This window comes from Mustela nigripes, chromosome 4 (assembly GCF_022355385.1).
Source record: "Mustela nigripes isolate SB6536 chromosome 4, MUSNIG.SB6536, whole genome shotgun sequence".
NCBI lineage: Eukaryota > Metazoa > Chordata > Mammalia > Carnivora > Mustelidae > Mustela > Mustela nigripes.
The window spans coordinates 142,565,902-142,588,605 of NC_081560.1; the positions used below are offsets into that span (position 1 = coordinate 142,565,902).

At 41.0% G+C, this 22,704-nt stretch overlaps 1 protein-coding gene across 8 annotated transcripts in view; it reads right to left on the bottom strand.

Annotated features, from left to right (window-relative positions):
* The window catches only part of KCNMA1 (potassium calcium-activated channel subfamily M alpha 1), a 725,872-nt gene that overhangs the window by 232,040 nt on the left and 471,128 nt on the right, over nucleotides 1–22,704 (bottom strand). For all 8 annotated transcript variants that reach the window (XM_059397886.1, XM_059397885.1, XM_059397883.1 and 5 more), the window contains exon 6: nucleotides 7,506–7,581. In XM_059397886.1, the coding sequence (XP_059253869.1) occupies nucleotides 7,506–7,581 (76 nt within the window). The remainder of the gene's footprint in view (nucleotides 1–7,505; nucleotides 7,582–22,704) is intronic.

Consider the following 22,704-nt stretch of genomic DNA (forward strand, 5'->3'; position numbering starts at 1 on the left):
AGATTTGACAGACAGAGATCACAAGTAGGCAGAGAGGCAGGCAGAGAGAGAGAGGAGGAAGCAGGCTCCCTGCTGAGCAGAGAGCCCAATGTGGGGCTCGATCCCAGGACCCTGGGATCATGACCTGAGCCGAAGGCAGAGGCTTTAACCTACTGAGCTACCCAGGCGCCCCTATCGGAAGCATTTTTAAGGAATGGAGTGGGAGAGAAAGAATCTGACTCCTTCTGAGATTCAGGTGCAAAAAAAGTATAAGTCTGGGGCTCTGGAAGGCCATCTGCCCTAGAGAAAGCCTGCCTTGGAACGTGACCTGGAAGGGATAAAGAGAAAAGCAGAATCCTGATGGGAGACTTTGAACCCCTGGATCTAGACATGTCTATTCTGTCTTGAATCCCCATCATTATCAAGGCTGGTTCAAAGTAGAGTCTGTCCCTCACAATTAAAGCCATCTGCTCACGACGGGAGGGGTAAAATCCAAATTGTTCTCGGAGAATCTAACAATTGATCGAGTCTGTAAAGTAGGTCTGGGACCATTTCTACCTAAGAAAAGAGGGTGGATCCTGTACCACCACCAACTGCTCAGCAGGATGCTTAGTTCCATGGCTCTGCAGGTTCTGGATGGACCTGGCATTTACAAGGACAAGCACAGATCTGCTAAACCCTGGCCTTTGTCTCTCTTCCCAGATGTTACCATGGGTCATGCAACCATCTCTAGGTAGTTTCTAAAGCTGTGAATGGAAATCACCAATTCACCAAAATAATGTTTAAAATCTTCTATTTCAGCCTCTCCTGAGAGCAGAGAGATACCAGAATTCTTGCCTTTCTGTTCCCTAGAGCAGCCTGTCAACCCCAGAGGCCGACTCACTGGACTTCCAGAGCATTCTCGCTCTAGAAAAACAAGCCCCCACCTCTCCCACCCAGAGACTGTCAGAGTAGAAATAAAATGTATGGATCTAGGGCATCCACCCAATGAGCTATCAGAAGCAGAAACTCTGATAGCCAGAGAACTCCAGTTCATTGTTGCAGCTGGAACATCAACTAGTTTCTCAGTAGGAAAGCAAACTCGGGCACACTCCTCTACTTTGTGAGTCCTCCAAGGTGTGAGCTAACACGGGAGAGGGAGAAGCAGATGAGGAACAGGTGGCCTCTCAGAGAAGCATGTACATATGGTCCCCGACTTCACAAGCATTCAACTTATACCATTCTCGGTGTGAAAGCCACATGCCTTCAGAGACACGAGATTTTGTGTTTTGAATTTTGGTCTTTTCCCAGACTAGCGATAGGCAGCATGACTTCTCTTGCGACCCTGGGCAGTGGCAGTGAGCTGCAGCCCCCAGTCAGCCACGTGACCACCAGAGCCCAAAACCGACACACAACCGCTGGTTTTCACTTCTGGTACAGTATTCAGTAAGTTACGTGAGATAGTCAGCAGTTGATTATTTAAGAGGCTTTGAGTTAGATGGTTTGGCCCAGGTGTGGGCCAATTTAAGTGCTCTGAGCACATTTAGGGTAGGCTAGGCTAAGCTACAATGTTCCAGACATCAGGTGCAACAAGTGCATCTTTGACTTGGGGTATTTCCAACTTACAATGGGTTCATCCAGATGTGACCCCATTGTACGTCAAAGAAAATCCATGTTGTTCATTTTCCAAAAGGATAATTAAATACCAAGCTGGTTTGCCTGCACACTCCCAGATCCTTGGAACCCGAACAAAGCAGTGCCTGACCAATCACCATACGGAGCCCTCTTTTTTTTTTTTTTTTTTTAATTTATTTATTTGACAGACAGAGATCACAAGTAGGCAGAGAGGCAGGCAGAGAGAGAGGAGGAAGCAGGCTCCCTGCGGAGTAGGGAGCCTGATGCAGGGCTCGATCCCAGGACCCTGGGATTATGACCTGAGCCGAAAGCAGAGGCTTTAACCCACTGAGCCATCCTGGCGCCCCCGGAGCCCTCTTGAGATATTAAAATTATTGTAGCCTCTGAGCCTCTTGGTGCTTTGGAAAAACAACCTAAATACGATGATTATTAATTTCTAAATAACTGTCATAATGCTATTAATAGTGCTTAAGGGAATTCTTGCTGTGCGTAGAACGGTTCATCATTGTCGCGGAAAGCGTCCATATTCAACACTGAAACCTGATTATTTTTATGGCATTAACATCATTACAGATTGCTAGCACCAGGAATTTGCTTTCCAAATTAAACTGTACAACCAATCATCTAAAAGCCCTGTGAAAAGGATGCAAGATTAAGTCTTAGTGGACTTTCTCTCTACTCTGAAATTTGAACCTTACCAGGTCGCACAGGGCTCCTTGGGAGGAGGGAGAGGGTAGCAGGGTTAAGTTTGTGTGTTCTGTATGGCAAAAGGGTCACTGGAAATAGGCATAGGTTTGTAACCAAGGTCACGGGTCTGAGCCAAACACGAACTTCCCAGTGGTTAGAATAGTTAGAATATTGGAACCATTCACACTTAAGCCCCTTTCTCTTGCCTTGAGGGAAGAATGGACTCGGGGCCTTGTCATGAGAACCTAACTCATCTAAAGGAGAAGTGAGAGGGGAAAATCAGAGGGGGAGACAAACCATGAGAGACTGTGGACTCTGAGAAACAAACTGAGGGTTTTGGAGGGGAGGGCAGTTGGGTGAGCCTGGCGGTGGGTATTAAGGAGGTCACGTATTGTATGGAGCACTGGGTGTGGTGCATAAATAATGAATTTTGGAACACTGAAAAAAATTAAATTAAATTTTAAAAAAAGAAAAAAATCATTTTTATGTTGTCTGCAATCATTTCTGGGTCCCCAACTCATGAGTTCTCAATAGTCATTAGAGAAATTTACATGACTGGATACAGTGAATGCTCAGATATCTTTCTGTTCCTGCAGATGGGAGATCTTTCCAGGACCACGCACATGCTGGAAGAGAGAAAGTCTGTCTCTTTCTGAAAGCATAGCGACAAACCCAGAGCTAGCGTGCGCTGTCTTTGCCCTCACTGTATTTATTAAGACACGTTCTGGTTAACACTGAAAAATGTCATTCACTTTCTACAAAACAGGGCAAATCTGTCCCTGCTCGGCTTGTCCACTGTTTTCCTCCTTTGTGGCTGAGTGCACAGCCAGGTGTCAGTGGCTTTATTTTGTTTTATTGTTACCTCTGCTGGACAGATGCAAGGTATCCACCCCCGAAAAGTCAACTCCTGAGACCACACTGAGATGACTGGGCTGAAATATAAGCAAAATCAAGTTCTGTCCCTTCTGCCCCTTACCTACCTCTCCACCCCTCTTCCTGCTCTCCACCCTGAGCTGCACGGCTCAGGGCCATTTCCTGGTACCACGTGCTTGGACAACTGCCCCAAATGGTCTAATGGTCTCCAGTTTTAGATGCCTCAAACCCATCATACAATTGGTGAACTAGTCGATCTTTCTAAAACATAAATTTGACCACATTCCTGTCCTACTTAAACCCTTCAGTGATCCCCTCTCACTGTCCGAGTTAAATCTGTGAAGCCCAGGAGCCTTCACGGTGTGGCCTTCACCTGGACAACCCCACCATAATGAACCCATCTCCATAATGAACACACTTTTTAAAGAACTTAACCTTGGAGACGTTTCCAAGGTCATATTTGTAGTACCATGATTTTAGTTCTCCAAATGCCCTCCCCAAATGTGTGGGCTAAGTAAACAACAGTGCACATGCACCATAGAATAGTCTGAGGGAAATAAAAGTGACATGGGAGAATGCTCGTAATGTTTGTCTCAATCACAGGTGGGGGGTGGGGAAGTTACACTTTATGCTTTTCTAGATCTTATCAGAGAGCACAGGGTGGGGAGGGACAGCGGGCAGGGAGGGGCGGATCCCAAGCAGGCTCCCCACCCAGTGTAGAGCCTGGGGTCATTCCCACAGGGCTCAATCCCACAACCCTGAGATCCTGATCTGAGCTGAAATCAAGAGTTGGACGCTTAACCACTTAACCGAATGAGCCACCCACAAGGCCCGAGCACAGTCTACTTTAATAATTAGTAAGGCCACTGTCTTTTGAAACAAATTGTTGGCTGTCCCCTGTTTTCATCATCAACATATACACATCAAGTGAGACGCAGAATGACAGCCTTTAAAACCGAGCTCCTTATTTTGCTCTGGTGCAGAATAACTACACACCCTCTCCTCGGTGAGTCTGCTCGCCAGGGAGCAGGGTCACTGATGCACTGCCAAAAACTTGGACAAAGACATGGAGGGGACTCTGTTCCCTTCAACAGGCCATTTTCCAGACATGGAGAAGGTAGCCACTACCCCTCCCCCCATTAGCTGGCAGTTTAAAGAATGGCCCTGATGCTGTCCCATCACTGTGACTTGTTTCTTTCATCTGTGTTTTCTCTGTCATCCTGTTCACTCTGGTTTCCTTTGCTGCCCACTTAGTTCTCTCTCTCTCCCCCATATACTTCTTTGCTCTGTTTCTTCCAGCTCTTTGCCAAGCAAAGCAGCCAAAGGACAGAAAATGAAACTGCAATTTCAAGCCATTATTTCAAATCACATTTGCAACGTCTCTGTCCCTTCCTAATGCCACAGATCAGTGGGGGCCACCTGAGAAAGCCAGACAAAATCCCCCTAAAGGCGATTCCAGGGCTGCACCCACACTCCTGGAAGGTCACCGTGAACACAGCAGAGTACAGAGGAGTCACCAGGAAATAAGCTCTGCGTCCAAAGCCCTATAAAAACCAAGGCTTCCTCTTCTCAGCATCAGAGCCTTCAGGATCTGGGCTCAGGGATCCACAGAGGGAAGAAGCTGAGATTAGCCAGGCATCCAAAGAGAGAAGGGGCTCACAGAGTTGATGTAAAGGCTCTACAATTAAGTCACGTTTCTTACAATTAAGAACTTTTTTAAGTTTTATTTTAAGTCCTTCCAATTCAGTCAAGTTTCCTTCTGTGCCTGGGATCTAGCCCTAGCCTGCCCTCCTAACGTCATCTTTGTTTTCCTGGCACAAAGCCCCCAGTATCCAAGAGCACAGGCAGGATTACTCAAAGAGCCCCCAAGGAACCATTTCTCTCACCTGTGTGCTTTTGTCACTTCAGTGATTGGAGGTTTCTGGCCCTCACCTGCCCAAGCCCAGCCTTACTTGGATAACACTCAGAAGCTCACCTAAGACAACCCCTTTTCCTTAAGAAGAGCCTTGACCAGCCCATACTCATGTCAAGCCTGATGTCATTCCTCTCCTCTGTACCTCACCGCCAACCCCCACCCCCCCGCCCGGTATACTTGTGTTCCAGCACCAGCCCACCACAGGTCTTGCTGGCTCTCCCTCCTCTTGTACTCTCTGAGAGCAGGATGCTACCCTGGTCCCCTGCTTGGCTTCTGGTACGAATGGACACTCAATTCAGGCTTGTTGAATTAACTCAATCACCCACACATGCACCAGGAACCGACACAACCCAAGTTGTGGGGTTATGCTCAAAACCGCCTCTACCATAGAAAGAGTTGAACTGAGTGGGAAAGTAGGGTGCTAGGGAAATGCTGTTTGGACCTCCAGAGAGCAGACCCCCAGCAGCCTGTCACTCTGGGACTCCTCCCTAAGACTGCCCTCCCCCAACTTGCCCTAGCTGGCTGCTTCCGCTCTCTCCCCTGTGCTCAAGGAGAATGAAACAGCCTAACTGTGGGGTTATCGGTCGGCATGTTGGTGCTATTTCCTGCACCTAAAGGAGAGGAAGCTTCTCCAAGGAATGGGAAATTGATGGGTCTCTTCACAAAAGTCCAAGGAAAGATATTTTATTCACCTGGCTTATAGTCTTCCCAAGTCCAAAAACGATCCATACAGAATGCAAGAAAAACAAGAATACAGTTTTCTTTCCACGTTATTCCTTGGAGTCACGGCACATTCTTAAAACACTGGTGTCAGAGAATTAAAAGCCCCCGAATTTATGGTGTACACACAAACCAGGGAACAAGGGGCGTTACAGCATGTTCGCGAATGTGGTTAACTCCACATAGCCTTCCCCACCAGAAAAAACAAGTGTCTCTTAAATACATTTCCTGCACATGGCCCTGGGTACACACTGGTTCTACCCTAAAAAATACAGTTTAGCAGGGCAAAATATAAAAAAATATAGTTTCGCAGGTAAGCATCAGGGTCACTAGCTTATCCATACTTCTAATTTCAGGAGTAGATTCCATTGCCCCCAAGACCCATAAAAAATTAGAAGGAACCAAAAAAGGTTACTGTCACTCAGAAGAAATACAAAAAGTAACAATATTCACTCTATCTTAGGCATACTACATACTATTAAATGGAACATCAATAAACACTCATACCAGGGTAATGTAAGTGCAGAGTAGTGGGGACCCGCTTAGAGAGGACTCCTATTGTGGTTAATGCTCGTTTGCTTTTTACCTTGGATAACAGGAAGTGGATTTACCCCACATGCGCATGAAGAGTTGGTGAGAAGACACCAGTGTGGAATTAAAAAAAATTAAAAAATAAAAAATAAATAAACAAACAAAACATGCAAACCCCAAAGATGGAGGCCAAAGACCTGCCGCATGTGTCGGCTGTGACAGGTTTGGAAAGCTGAGTCCCAGCCTCGGGGACTGGGAAAACAAGGCTCACTCCAAGGCCCCCGAAATGCAGGTGTATTAATTATAAATCACAAAATCCAGAAGTGTCCTGTTTTTAATCATTTATCAAACACGTCAACCTCAGAGGAAATGGAACATTAGCAGTGAGCTTCTTAAAGTGTAATTTCCTACAAGAGAAATTTATGGCCTATACTTATTCTCCATTAGAGGACGTCTAACCTCTTTTATTAGTTTATTCATCAAGGCAGCCTGGTTTCGGGCCAGCTCTGCAAACCCGCAGGTCATCTGGAAAGGGGTCTCTGGGGAATTTTTCCTCCTGGTCCAGTAGTGTTTTCCAGATCATAACACAGTTAACAGAAGTAGTCATGGTACATTCGGCGGGAGGTTTTAGGTATTCCCCAAAAGGCAATTCACAGAGCAAGCCCCAGGGACTACCGTGGCTATAAAGTGAACATCTAAAATGTACTTTGAAATGAAATGATTTTCTGTTTGCCGTATGAGGCTTGTGATTGCCTCTCAAAGAGCACTGCTTCCATTGCTTTTACGTTCAGGTTCAATTTCTTATTTAGTGATGTAATAAAGGGGCGATTTAGAACCCGCAAGCAAGGACTTCCCAATCAGTGAGTTGCTCGATCTCTCATCCACTGGGCACTGTCTCTCCAGGATGCTGTGGCCTATTTCCAAGCAACCTGCACAGCCCCCCAAAACTGTCTCCTTCCCCACATGCACAGCTATTTCTCTGTTCACCAGACAGTCCCCAGCCCTGCAGAAGAGAGCAATCCGAGCCCTACTCTGTGCCTTCTCCAGACCTCTGTGCGAGATCACTCTTTCTGAGACTAACAGAACTCTCAGCTTGCGGTGATGAAAACAAAAACACCCGATATGTACAAACTGGTGTGGGGGGCCAGAACGAGGGGGAAAAAAAATGTGAATAAGGACATCTTACCTTGTTTTAAGGATATTCAGAAACTGCAAAATTTCTGAAAACTGTATCAGTCTGAGAGCTCTTAAAAATCTCAAACCTGGAAAGAGAAATGAAATAGAGACACATTATTCTCACTGCGTGGTTTTAATGTTCACACTCAGCCGTTTGATCTACAGCTGCCAGGGTCGAAGGGATCTGAAGTTCTTACAGACGATTAAACCATCCCGTACCTTGGTCATAGTCCTTCATTCGGATTCTTGACTGGTTTAATCCCTGCTGGTAAACTTTCTCATTAAAGGAGGCCTGTTTTGAGCCCCCGCAGAGAAAGGTCCGGTGGGGAAAGCCCCGTTAAACGAGGCTTCTCCTTTGCTCATCTCAGATTTAAAGCACTGTTCCTAAGTTGCCTACTCTTTTGAGAGGATTTTGTCTCTGAAAAACACTGGGAATGGGGCCAGGTAACCTTTATGCTAAGAGCAGATTACAAACAAATCGGATAACCTGATGTCTTTGATTTCTTTTTTTTTTAAACTTTATCTTCACCTGATAAAATGAAGAGTAAAGGCTACAGTGTGATCCATTTTCTAGATCCATTTTCTCAATTTCTCCCCCAATCAAAAAAAAAAAAAAAAAGTCAAATTGGTAAGATCTCACACCTCATAACTTCAGGATCCAAAACATATATATTTCCGCTTTTACTAAGCATCAAGATAAATGCCTGTCCTTTCTAAATTGGCAACCTCTGCTGAATGGAAACCAAGAGCCAGCATTTCTAGACAGCAGAAGAGGGACAGGTACCAGGAAGGAAGATACCATCCAGGATTAGAGAAAATATAAATTATTGTTGTGTTTTAATAGCCTGGAGTAAAATATATTTCGTTGAAATCAAATTCATGAGTCAAAAACATTCTGAGTCACTCATGGGGTTTTCATGCTTGGCCATCATGTAAGAGAATTACTGAAAAAATGCTGATTATCACAGCTTTGAGAGAGTTTCAATATCACACACTTTGCTAAGGGGATTTTCTTGTACAGATTTTCCGAAAGCATTTTGTCGAGTGCCCCCACATGCCAAGTGCAGTACTAAGCCCAAGGTGGGCTAAATTGTTGACAGGCAGCTCTTGGCTGATGGGTGAGACTTTTTTCTGCCCCCATATGTGAGGCAGGAAGCAGTGGGAAGAGTCACTGCAATGAGTCAAGGAAAGCAGACAGATGCGAAGTTTTCCACTCTATGGCTCCACTTTGGGCCCGGTTAGATTTCGCCCTGTTCAAGCATTAGGGGACAAGGAAGGACTAACGCAAAGCCCACGGAGGGGGGAAAAATCCTATTGCACAAGAGGAAGAAAGGGATAATAGCTCAAAAGGGAAATTTCTCATCTAAAAGGGATTTACCTTCATGAACAGAAGATTTTCTCAGAAGACGCTGGCCTTCTATGCCAAATGATATTTATATTACTTTTATTAAACCAGAAAGTGCAGAGATGAGAGGGGATGTTGATGAACTGAAGGCCCAGGAGCCGAAACACAGTCCTAACAGAACTGATGAAAGGTTCACTTAACGCAGCCGAACGCTGCAGAGAACAAACCTGAGAAATAATCCCAGAACACAGAGAACATAAGGAAAAGGGAGAAAAAAGGATGAAATCTAAGAAAATGGAAATGGAGGGGAGATCACAGAAATCCAGCTTATGAATAAAACATGTTCCAAAAGGAAGTACAAACAACCTGTAGATCCTAAGTAATGGGCGGGACATAATTGAAAAGAACTTTCTAGAAAGGGAAAAAGGACTGGAGAGTAAGAGCCAAAATGAATGACCAGCTCTTAGAAACTCACGTCCAGAGTCTTTTCTTCAAATTTTAAGTATGAACATAAATTAAAAAACAAAGTGTCAGGGTGGGGAGAGGGTCACCATGAACACCACAAAGACAACACGATGTGATAGTAGATATAAATGACAATGGGCAACACTCAGACTCTCTTTTTTTTTTTTTTTTAAAGATTTTATTTATTTATTTGACAGAGAGAGATCACAAGTAGGCAGAGAAGCAGGCGGAGAGAGAGAGGAGGAAGCAGGCTCTCGGCTGAGCAAAGAGCCCGATGTGGGACTCGATCCCAGGACCCTGAGATCATGACCTGAGCCAAAGGCAGCGGCTTAACCCACTGAGCCACCCAGGCACCCAACACTCAGACTCTTAAGACAAGGAGAATTTGGCCCAAGACTTTTATGCCTGTCAAGCACTTGTTCAACAATAAAAATAAAAACAAAAAATGTCTTCAAAAGCCCAGGACCTCCCAGAAAATATATTGCTTGTGCAAAATATTTTCAAAGTTCTCAAGCCTTATTAAATCAGAATTGAGTGGCAGAGGCTGGGAGGTATACTTGTAATAAACTCTACTGTTGATCCTAAGCATCCAGCCCAACCGGATGGCTGGTCTCAGTCCAGCATCATCAGCACACACTGCTGGGAGATAAAGTGACACATTGAGAAATTTGAGATAGAAGACTAGCAGCACTGAAACCAGTAAGGACACAGAAGGATGTTTTAGTGTCATATTAGCTGCTAATTGCTTCAGCCTAAAAATCCAGTGTATGCATATATACGCACATATATATCTCATATACAATATATAACACATTACATATGTAGTATATATGGTACATATATTACATATATAGTATATATGTAAATATATATTTATGTATATATATATATTTGCATATATTTTTCTTCATTTATGGAAACAAAAATAGAAAACAAACTTTGAACTGGATTTCTTTCTTTTTACTGTAGGTGATACTGCTGCGTCCTCTATTATTTGTCTGCAGCCTCCCACATTTTAAAGTGACTCATAAATGTATAATAGAATAAAAGCTTCCCTTGTTAGGGAGCTGTATGGAAGTAAGGGTAGGAAACAGTGAATGCAGCAGCTGTAGTTCCTCTAGTCTTGCCAGAGGTGAACTGTAGATCTAGATCTGAGTATTTTGCCTATAGAAAAGCAGGGAGACACTAGAAGATTACCAATGTACAGGAAAGAAAAACAAGCCAAACTGCCTACAGAGATAGTCATCTGAAGCATGGACCTTTCAGCTCCCTGCTTTCTGCCCTGGACCCCGCTGGCCGATTCTCAGCACAGCAGCCAGAATGAACCTGGTAAACAATATAATAGATCATGACTCCCCTCTGCTCAAAATCCTCCAAGGTCCCCATTTCACACAGAGTCAAAAGTCCAAGTCCTCCAAGGGCCTATAAAGCAACACCACCCCATTTCCTTGCGGATCTGATGGCCTCCTCCATCTCCCGGCATTAGCCTCCTTCCAACCTGGATGCCTTCTTCTGTTATCCATCTCTGCCGGCCCCCCTCCAAATTCTTACTCTTTGTGCCCACTTCACTTTTCTCCACAGCATGAGGAAGCACTAGCGTCTTCTTTACCTAAGTGATTTACTTTCTGACTCCTTATCCATAACATCAGTGGGCTGAGGGGAGGAACTGGTGTCTGCTTTGCTTGTGGCTTTGAATTAGAGCCTGGAGTAAGGTGAGTGCTTGGTAAATATCCACCTGAGCTGAATAAATAAATAGCCTTTTGAAAAAGAATGAGCAGATGGGTGCCTGGGTGGCTCAGTGAATTAAAGCCTCTGTCTTCGGCTCGGGTCATGGTCTCAGGGTCCTAGGATCGAGCCCCACATCAGGCTCTCTGCTCAGTGGGGAGCCTGCTTCCCCTCTCTCTCTGCCTGCCTCTCTGCCTACTTGTGATCTCTGTCAAATAAATAAATAAAATCTTTTAAAAAAGAAAAGAAAAGAAAAAGAATGAGCAGAGAGTTAAAGGTACATACTCTGCATTCAGAACACGGAGACCGCCCAAGGAGGGTGGTCTTTCCCTGAAGAAAAGAGCCATGAGTACTGAGGGCTCACAGGGGAGGGCTGACACCCTTAGGACATCTGAAGCCCCCTAACCAGGGAAAAGTCATAAACAATGGTCTTTCTGCTGTACCCAGAGATGTCCTATAGAAGCACAGACAGCAACTCAAATTCCATAAAGGAGACCAAGAAAAGGGAGAGGTGGAAAGGGCATGGCTAATTGACAAATCATTCATCTTCTTTGCTTTATAATACTGTATTCTTACCATTTATTCCCTAAAACTTAAAACCTCTGAAAGACAATGATACTCCAGGAAAATAGAAAATGACTAGGACCAAGATGTAAAGAAGAAAATATGTGTGTGCCAAAAACCATGATTTATGCCCCCACAAAGATCCAGATGAATTCAAGTGAGTTCCTTTAAATATTAAGAAATAGTAAACTTCTCTATTATATCAACAACTAATTAAAATGGATGGTTCTCTCATTTTCTGTACTCTGTATTAGTTTAGAAAGCTGGAATTACCTGGGCACAGGTACTTCACATATTGTGGGGTACTAATGATGAACTATAAGAATCCTAATAAAACACTTCTATATCGTATCTGAGACTATATTAAATGAATAACACACATGAGCTGTAGTGGATACTATGAGGCACATCCCAGGTCCCTTCTTTGGAGATCTTTATTCTTTTTTAATTTTTTTTAAGATTTTATTTATTTGCCAGAGAAAGAGCACAAGCAAGGGAAGCAGCAGGCAGAGGGAGAAGCAGACTCCCCATTGACAAAGGAGCCTGATGCAGGACTTGATACCATGACCCTGGGATCGTGGCCTGAGCTGAAGGCAGATGCTTCACTGACTAAGTCACCCAGGTGCCCCAGAGAGATATTTATTCTTTCCTGACTCATGAAGAGGTCTCATCTAAGATTATACACTTGCCAGGGATGGCCCCCAATAACCAGATGTGGGGAAAAGACTCGCTGCCCTGTTTCCATTTAGGACAACCCTAAAGAACCATGTGGCTGTAGAACTCTACATGGCATTGGCTGAGGCTTCTGTTGCAACTCTACCAGAGCTGAAGCTCTCCACCCACTCTTAGTACCTTCATCTCTTGGCCCATACCCTGAAGATACAAAGGTTCAAAATCTTTGTGATGCAGCAAAAGCAGTTCTAAGAAGGAAGTATATAGTCATACAGGCCTATCTCAAGAAACAAGAAAAATCTCAAATAAACAATCAAACCTTATGCCTGGAGGAACTAGAAAAAGAAGAAGAACAACAACAAAAATAAAACAAAATTAGCAGAAGGAAGAAAATAATAAAGATCAGAGTAAAAATAAATGAAATTGAGACTCAATAGAAAAACAGAAAAGATCAATGAAACGTAAGAGCTCATTCTTTGAAAAGATACTCAAAATTGATAAACTGTAGTCAGACTCATTGAAAAAGAGAAAGAGAGGGGGAGAGAGAATGCAAATAAATAAAATGAAAAATGAAGAGGGGTGCTCAGCTGGCTCAGTCAGAAGAGCATATGACGCTTGACCTTGGGGTTGTGAGTTTGAAACCTCCGTTGGGTGTAGAGATTACTAAAAAATAAACTTTAACAAAAAAAAAGGAAGAGGAGAAGGGACAACCAATACCACGGAAATACAAAGAATTATAAGACATTACTATGAAAAATTGTACACCAACAAAGTGGATAACCTAAGAAAAATGGATAAATCCCAAGAAACATAGTCTTCTAAGACTAAACAGGAAAGAAATAGAAAACCATGAGAGACTATGGACTCTGAAAAACACTCTGAGGGTTTCGAAGGGGCGGGGAGTGGGAAGTTGGGCACCCCTGGTGGTTACTATTGTGGAGGGCACGTATTGTATTGTGGAGGGCACACTGGGTGTGGTGCATAAACAATGAATTCTAGTACACTGAAAAGTAATTTAAAAAAAAAAAGAAAATCAGAAAAGACTGATTTCTAGTAACAAAACTCAATCTGTAATTTAAAAAAACTCCCAATAAACAAAAGTCCAGGATCAGGCGGCTTCAAAGTTAAATTCCATAAACAGTGAAAGAATTAATAACTATCTTTCTCTAATTATTCTTTAAAAAAAAATAGAAAGGAATGGTTCCAGATTTATTCTATGAGGTCAGCATTACCCTGATACAAAAACCAAACAAAGATACTACTAAAAAAAAAGTATATGCCAATATCCCTTAGGTACCTAGATGTAGAAGTCTTCAACAAAATATTAGCAAACTGTATTTAAAAATACAAAAAGGATCATTTACCAGGATCAAGTGGGATTTATTCCAAGGATGGTTCAATATCCACAAGTCAATCAACATGATACATCACATGAACAAAATGAGAGATAAAAATGGTATGATCAGGGCACCTGGGTGGCTCAGTGGGTTAAGGCCTCTGCCTTTGGCTCAGATCAGGATCCCAGGGTCCTGGGATTGAGTCCTGCTTCGGGCTCTCTGCTCAGCAGGGAGCCTGCTTCCTCCTCTCTCTCTGCCTGCCTCTCTGCCTACTTGGGATCTCTGTCTGTCAAACAAATAAATAAAATCTTTGAAAAATAAATAAAATAAAAAATAAAAATGGTATGATCATCTCAATAGATGCAGAAAGAGCATTTGAAAAAACTCAATATCCATTCATGATAAAAGCTTTCCACAAAGTAGGTATAGAGAGAAATACCTCATTATAATAAAGGCTATATATGACAAACCCACAACTAACATGACACTCAATAGTGAAAAGCTGAAAGCTTTTCCCATAAGATCAGGAAGATGACAAGGATGTCTACTCTCACCACTTTTATTTAACATACTACTGGAAGTCATAGCCATAAGAATCAGGCAAGAAAAGAAAATAAAAGGCATCAAAATTGGTTAGGGGTAAGTAAAACCATCATTATTTATAGATGACATACTACCATACATAGAAAACCTTAAAGACTTCATTAAAAATCTATTAGAGCTGATAAATGAATTCAGTAAAGTTGCAGGACACAAAATCAATATACAGACATCTGTTGTGCTTCTATATACTATTAATGAGATAGCAGAAAGAGAAATTAAGAAAACAATCCTAATTACAATTGTATCAAAAAGAATAAAATAGGGCACCTGGATGGCTCCATGGGTTAAAGCCTTTGCCTTTGGCTCAGATCATGATCCCAGGGTCCTAGGATCAAGCCCCACATGGGGTTCTCTGCTTAGCAGGGAGCCTGCTTCCTCCTCTCTCTGCCTGCCTCTCTGCCTACTTGTGATCTCTGTCAAATAAATAAATAAAATCTAAAAAAAAAAGAAAAAGAATAAAATATCTAGGAATATATTTAACCAAGGAGGTGAAAGAATTCTACTCTGAAAACTATAAGATATTAATGAAAGGAACTGAAGACAACACAAATAAATGGAAAGATATTCCATGCCCATGGACTGGTAAAATTAATATGGTTAAAATGCCCATCCTACCCAAAGCAATTTACAGATTCAATGCAATTCCTATCAAATCACCAATAGTGTTTTTCACAGAACTAGAACAAATAATTCTAAAATTTGTATGGAACCACAGGAAACACCAAATATCCAAAAGAATCTTGAGAAAGAAGAGCAAAGTGGAAGGTATCACAAACTCAGACTTCAAGATACACCCAAAGTTACAGTAATCACAATAGTATGATACCAGCAGAAAAACAGACACAGAGATCAATGGAACAGAAGAGAGAGCCCAGAAATAACTCCATGCATGTATGGTCAATTCATCTACAACAAAGGAAGAATATACAACAGGGAAAAGACAGTCTCTTCAATAAATGGTGCTGGGAAAACTGGACAACTACATACAAAGGAATAAAACTGGACCACTTTTTTATACCATACACAAAAATAAACTCAAAATTGATTAAAGACCAACATGTGAAACTTGAAACCATAAAACTCCTAGAAGAAAACCCAGGCAATAATCTCTCAGACACCAGTCTTAGCAATATTTTTCTGGATATGTCTCCCCAGACAGGGGAAACAAAAGCAAAAATAAACAATGGGGCTATCTCAAACTAAAAAGCTTTTACACAGCAAAGGAAACCATCAACAGAACAAAAAAAACCAACCTCCTGAAAGGAAGATATTTGCAGATGATGTCAGAAAGAGGTTAATATTCAAAACATATAAAGAACTCATTTGACTCAACACCCAAGAAAACAAATAATCTGACTTAAATATGAGCAGAGGACCTAATTAGATATCTTTTTCCAAAGAAGACGTATAGTGGGCCAGCACACACATGAAAAGATGCTCAATATCAGTGATCATCTGGGAAGTAAAAATCAAAACCATGATGAGATATCACCTCACAACTGTCAGAATGATTACAAAAAAAAAAAAAAATACAAGAAATAACAAGCATTAGTGAGGATGTGGAAAAAAGGGAACCCTCATGCACTGTTGATGGAAATATAAAATGGTATCAGTACTGTGGAAAACAATGTGGAGTTTCCTCAAAAACAGAAATATCGTATGATCCAGTAATCCCATTTCTGGGTATCTACCCAAAGGAAATGAAGACACTAATTTGAAAAGATACATACATCCTATGTTTACTGCAGGATTATTTACAGGAGTCAAGGAGTCAAGATATGGAAGCAACTGAAGTAGCCATCGATAGATGAATGGATAAATAAAATTATATATATATATATATATATATATATATATCACACACCCATACCCACGTATATATACAACAGAATATTACTCAGCTGTCAAAAAGAATGAAATCTTGCCATTTGTGACAAGATGAGTGGATGTAGAGTATTATGCTAAGTGAAATAAGTCAGATAGAAAGATAAATACTATATAATTTCACTTACACACGGAACATAAAACACAAAGCAAACAAACAAAAACACACTCATAAATACAGAGAACAAACTGGTAATTGCCAGAGGGGAGGCTAGAAGGGGGACTGGAGAAACCAGTGAAGGAGATTAAGAGATACAAACTTTTAGTTATAAAATAAATAAGTCACGGGGATGAGAAGTACAGTGTAATAACTTTGTATGAAGGCAGATGGTAACTACAGTTACCATGGTGAGCATTTCATGATGTATTTAATTGTCAAATCACTATGTTGTATACCTGAAACTAATATATGTTAACTATACTTCAACTTTAAAAAGGTACCCTGGAGATTATATATGAGAAGAATAAGTATTTTGATAATACAGGCAGCACATAGGAGGTACTCAGTAAATGGTAATTTCATCATGCAAAGCCACAGAATTAAAAAGCGTAGGATTGTATACAACCCAACAGAAAAATCAGCAAGACAAACAGAAGTCCAGAAAGACACACACACACACACACACACACACACACACACACATATTCACTCACTCACACACCATATATAATGTTATTGTTATTTTAAATTAGAGGTAAAATGATGTTGACAATGATGAAATCTACACTTATAGATTGTCTACTATTCTTAATTACTTCTTGCATGCCAAAACCTTTAACTATATAGTTTACAAGTACAACAGAAGAAAAATAGCTAAAGATAAACGGACAAGACAGTGTGTCCAGCACACAGTCTGTAGGCAACAGAGCCAGGTCTCAACTCAAAACTGGCTTCCTGCACAAAGCCCAAGCTTGGAAACATGGCCCTGGCACAGACCTCTGCCAGTCAGTTCCAACCGCAGACATCAGTGCTCAAGTAAACACGTTCAACACTGAGATTCGCTTGCCAAAGGCTGCTAGCAATTTGCATTTCTACCAGTGTGTAAATGGTCATCTGCCCACATGCCCACCAGGTTAAGTACTGTGATACAGGAAAGACGGCAAGGAGGGAGGAAGGGTGGAGGGAAAGGGAGCCTCACCAATGGAAAGGCCCCAGATAGAAGTGCATCACTGCTCCAGGTTCCTTGTCCATGTCAACAAATGAAGTCAATTATTTTTCATATATTATTAGTCATTTTATCTTGTTCTTTAAGGTGCCTTATAGGGGCCTTTGCCAGATGACCTGTGTCTTCATCTTATTAATATATCTGGGCTTTGTTGGGGTACCTGAGTGGTTCAGTCAGTTAGGTGGCCTGCTCTTGCTTTTGGCTCAGGTCATGATGGAGCCCAGCCCCGGGCACCATACTCAACAGAGATTTTGCCTGAGGATTCTCTCTCCTTCTGACCCTCCCCCCACTCATGCTCTATCGTTCTTTCTACAATAAGTAAATAAAAATTTTATATATATGTGTATATTTTATATATATGTATGTATGTATGTATGTCTGGGCTTTATTGTGCTGTGGACATTATGCTTTCTATTATCTTCCACAGTTCATCATTCTTCTTCTATTGTTGTTTAAAGGATTTTTCTAAGTCTAAAATTTTGCTTAAGGAGGGGTTTTCTTTTTTTTCTTTTCAGATTCTAAAGTTTGTTACATGACCTGATTCATCAGTCTCCCATCACTGTTTCTTTTTGTTAAAATTTAACAGTGGCCGCCTCTAACATAGAAACAGATTTTTTAAATTCATCAACCGTTCTTTATACATTTAAGGCAGTGGTTCTGAACCTTGGCTGCATATTTCAAACACCTAGAAAGTTTTAAGAATTACTAGTAACTGCATCTATTCTGACTTTGTTGTCCTGGTTCAGCCAGGCAGAGGGAATTCTAAGCTCTGAGAGGAGTCTGAGGAACGAATCAAGGTTGAGAAGCATTGCAAACCTTCTGTAAGTGGGCAGATAGCAAATATTTTAGGATCCCTCACAAGTTCCCACTCTGCTGTAAATGTGTGTAAATGAATGGGTGTGGCTGTTGTAAATGAGTGGGTATGGCTATATTCCAATAAAGTTTTATTCAAATAAATAGTCCAAGGGGAATAGATTGCTACACTGACATTAGAGAACCACTATTCAGGGGCACCTGGGTGGCTCAGTGTGTTAAGCATCTGCCTTTTGTTAAGGTCATGACCCCAGTTCTGAGATCGAGCTCCACAGGGGGCTCCCTGCTCAGCAAGGAGCCTGCTTCTCCCTCTCCCTCCACGGCTCCCCCTGCTTGTGCTCTCTGTCAAATAAATGAATAAAACCTTTTTTAAATTAAAAAAAAAAAAAACAGAAACCCACTCTTCAAATTCCACATGCACACAGATCACCTAGGATTTGTTAACATTCATGTTCTGATTCCGAGGGTCTGAGATGGGGCCTGACACTCTGCATAGTTAACCAGCCCTAACATGGTGCAGATGCTCTTGGTCAGAGACCACACTTTGAGAAAACAAGGCTGCAGGGCAGTGGTTCTCAGACTGTGCTGCCAATGCACTCTCCCAGGGATATTAAAACAATACTGACACCTGTCTCCCCCTCCCACACATTCGGATTTAATTGGGGCACAACCTAGGTGTCAGAAATTTTAAATTCCCCAGATGATTCTAAACTGCAGCCACATGTGGGAACCTGTGGTTTAGGACTATGTATTCTTTTAACCTTGTGAATCTACCTGGATGTATTTGTTTATTTTGGTCAACAGAATGGAATGAAGCTTTATTTTTTTTCTCAAATACTTAGCAAATTTCCCTACCTGATTAATCACTTGAATAATCTAAAACCATTAAGATACCCACCAAGCGTGCTGCGTCTCTACTTAAATTAATTTTAAAGAGCATACTTGTTAACTGTAAGTTAGAAGAAATCTATTGTATAATAAGAGACTACAAATAAAAAATGCATTCAGCGTGGGGTGCCTGGGGGACTCCGTCAACTGAGCGCCCGATTCTTGATTTCCGCTCAGGTCATGATCTCAGGGTTTGAGATCCAGCCACAGCATCGGGCTCCCTGCTCAGCAGCGAGTCTGCCTGAGATTCTCTCTCCCTCTTCCTCAGCCCTTCCCCATCCCACCCTGCACAGCATGTGTTTTTTCTCTCTCAAAATAAATAAATCTTTTTTTTTTTTTACTTGTCAGAGAGAAATCACAAGTAGATGGAGAGGCAGGCAGAGAGAGAGAGAGAGGGAAGCAGGCTCCCCGCCGAGCAGAGAGCCCGATGCGGGACTCGATCCCAGGACCCTGAGATCATGACCTGAGCCAAAGGCAGCGGCTTAACCCACTGAGCCACCCAGGCGCCCAATAAATAAATCTTTTAAAAAATGCATTTAGCTCAAGAGCTTAGCGGAAAAGTCATCTTAACAATGTGGAGGTAGACGATTTCTATTTTAGTGTTTATAACTGAATAATAAGAAAACCAATAAAGATTAAAAGGGATAAAAAAAATTTAAGGAAACAAACGACAACAATCAAACAAAATAAAATAAAGTACTGGCTGATCCAATAAAGACGCAAATAGAAAAAAAATTCATGCCCAGTTCTATACTAATAAAACTGCAAGCCTCAGTAATAGGGGATGACTTTCCAAGAAATGTAAAACTTGAAAGCTGATACGACCAAAAAGGGAAATAGCCATAGAGTAATAGTTGATATATAAATAGAAAATTTACTAATATCTTCCTTTCAAAGACTTTGCAGCCATGTAATTTATTATTAAATTCTTTAAAACATTTACATTTCATTGAAATTCTAAACTAACCCATAATACAAAAAAAGAAAACTACTAAAGTTGTTTTATAAAATAGACACCAACCTGGTGCAAAAAACCCTGACTTTTCAAAGCACAAAAATAAAACAATCTCACTTGTTAATTTTGCCACAATTCCACATAAAATACCAATATACATAAAATACCAATATATATAATTCATCAGTAGATTAAAATATATATAATTCATCAGTGATTAAAACAGTAATCTGGTTCTAGTTAAACCAATAATAGTGCTGGTTAAACATAGCAGGTTGAACGGAATGCTTTACCTCCGACCCCTCTCAAAACCTCATTAAAGTAATACTAGACTCCCCCAAGGATGAAAAGAAGGGAAGAGAGACTATAGCACGTAAGAGAAAAGCAAAAAATGTTGGCAGATGAAAAGTGGATATTCGGTTGGAAATGAATTTGGCAGAGCTGAGAAACATAATTTCACATATGCATAGCACATAGAGTAACTGTGTGTGTGTGTGTGTGTACATACACACACATAGTTATATATAACATACATACAATATTTATTACATATTATTAAATGAATTTCTAGAAGGAGAAAATAAAGGCAATTGGAAGCAGGCAAAATGCAAAATAACATTAGAATCACGTTTCCCAGGCCAAAAGAATGACCTGCATCCTCAGGTTGAAAAGGTCTGTTAACTGTGCAGCAGAATGAATTTTCAATGACCCAAATGTAGACATATCATGGTGACATTTCAATATAAATAAAGATACAAGGCCCTCAAAACAATGACAGAATAAATTATTGTCATAATTCCTCTGGCTGCACTGGATGAAAGGAAAGAAGGAAGATTATCTTCATAATTCTCAGGAGAAATCATTTTGAACCAAGAAAGACATACTTAGCCAGGTAGAAAAAAAAAAATAATAATCCAAAAGTAGTGAGATACATGGGGCTCCTGGGTGGCTCAGTGGGTTTAAGCCTCTGCCTTCGGCTCAGGTCATGATCCCAGGGTCCTGGGATGGAGCCCCACATCGGGCTCTCTGCTCAGCAGGAAGCTTGCTTACTCCTCTCTCTCTGCCTGCCTCTCAGCCTACTTGTGATCTCTGTCTGTCAAATAAACAAAAGTAATGAGATACAAAAATCAATGGGGGAAAAGAATCAAAAGAACTGATTAGTTTATGTGTTGACTGAGTATTATAAAACATAATAAATAATAACAATGATCCCGAAGTTAAAATCTCTGGATGATATTACATGGAAGATGTAGATTTGGAGGGGGGACAGCAGTGGAAGTGAGAAAGGTGAGCTAAAGTTGTCATCCTACTTGTGGGGAAGATACTGTATTTTTTAAGTTTATTTATTTTAAGTAATTTCTTCACCCAACATGGGGCTCAAACTCACAACGCTGAGATCAAGAGTCATGTGCTCTTCCAACTGAGCCAGGCAGGCACCCCAAGGCGAAGATACTATTAATTATACACATTAACAGAAAAATTTAAGTTTGTGCATCAAAAACTTAAGAATATACTTGGAATCACAAATTCAAAATCTTAGAGGGGAAAAAGAACTAAAAAAATTGATCAATCCAACTAAAGGAAAAGAATTATGAAAAAAGAAACCAAAGAAAAGCATATTAATTAGAAAATATTATTGTAACAGCAAAAACAGCCCTATTATATTAGTCATCACAACAAAATCAAATGAGTTAAATTCATCTATTAGAAGACAAAGACTCTCAGATAGTAGAAAACCATCAATAACACATTCCAGATGCATGCTGTTTGGAAGAAACATATTAAAAACAAAATATAAAGAAAAGTTAGAAATGAAAACCTGAAAAATATGTCCCAGACAACTGCTAACCAAAAGAAGAGGCAAATAAAAGTGATAATAGTATTAAATAAAGTGACAGCTACTATGAAAAATTATGAAAGAAACAGAGAGTAATTCCTGATCTTGATAAAAGGAATATCAGCCAAGAATGTGTAACAATGAAAAAACTTTCCACACCTAAAAACATACCTTTGAGATACAAAACACAAATCAGAAGAATACATCAAACAAACAAGAAACATTGGCAATGCCACAGCACAGTGGGAGATGTTAATGTTCTTTTTCCAGAAACTACCCAAAAATAAGCACAAATAAAGAATATTTGTGTAAATTTAATTCCTTGGGATATATTCATATGTATTTACCAGGATGGGTAGGCAGACACATCTATTACTCATTAAACTAGGAACACGCCTTCTTTAATAAAAACCACTGAAGGGGCACCTGGGTGGCTCAGTGGGTTAAGCCGCTGCCTTCGGCTCAGGTCATGATCTCAGGGTCCTGGGATCGAGTCCCGCATCGGGCTCTCTGCTCAGTGGGAAGCCTGCTTCCCTCTCTCTCTCTGCCTGCCTCTCCGTCTACTTGTGATCTCTCTCTGTCAAATAAATAAAATCTTTAAATAAATAAATAAATAAATGAAATAAAAACCACTGAAAAGTCACAAACACTGACCACGGATTAGGCCACAAAGAAACTTCACCAAATCCCAAAATGCAGAAATCACAGAGGCCATTTAGAGACCACAAAGCAACAGAATAAGAAAATCACAAAAAGGCAGGCAAAACAGACTGTATTATATAGAGAAGAACTGAACGTATGAAAAGGGAGTCATCACAAACGGAAGGAACGTGAGCATTAAGCATTCACGATGGAAGGACTGGTGAATGGTGGTGGTCAATAGAAAGAGCCATCTCATGCCATTGTTGAAATTAATTTGGGATGAATTGAAATGAAATATAAATAAGCCATAGAA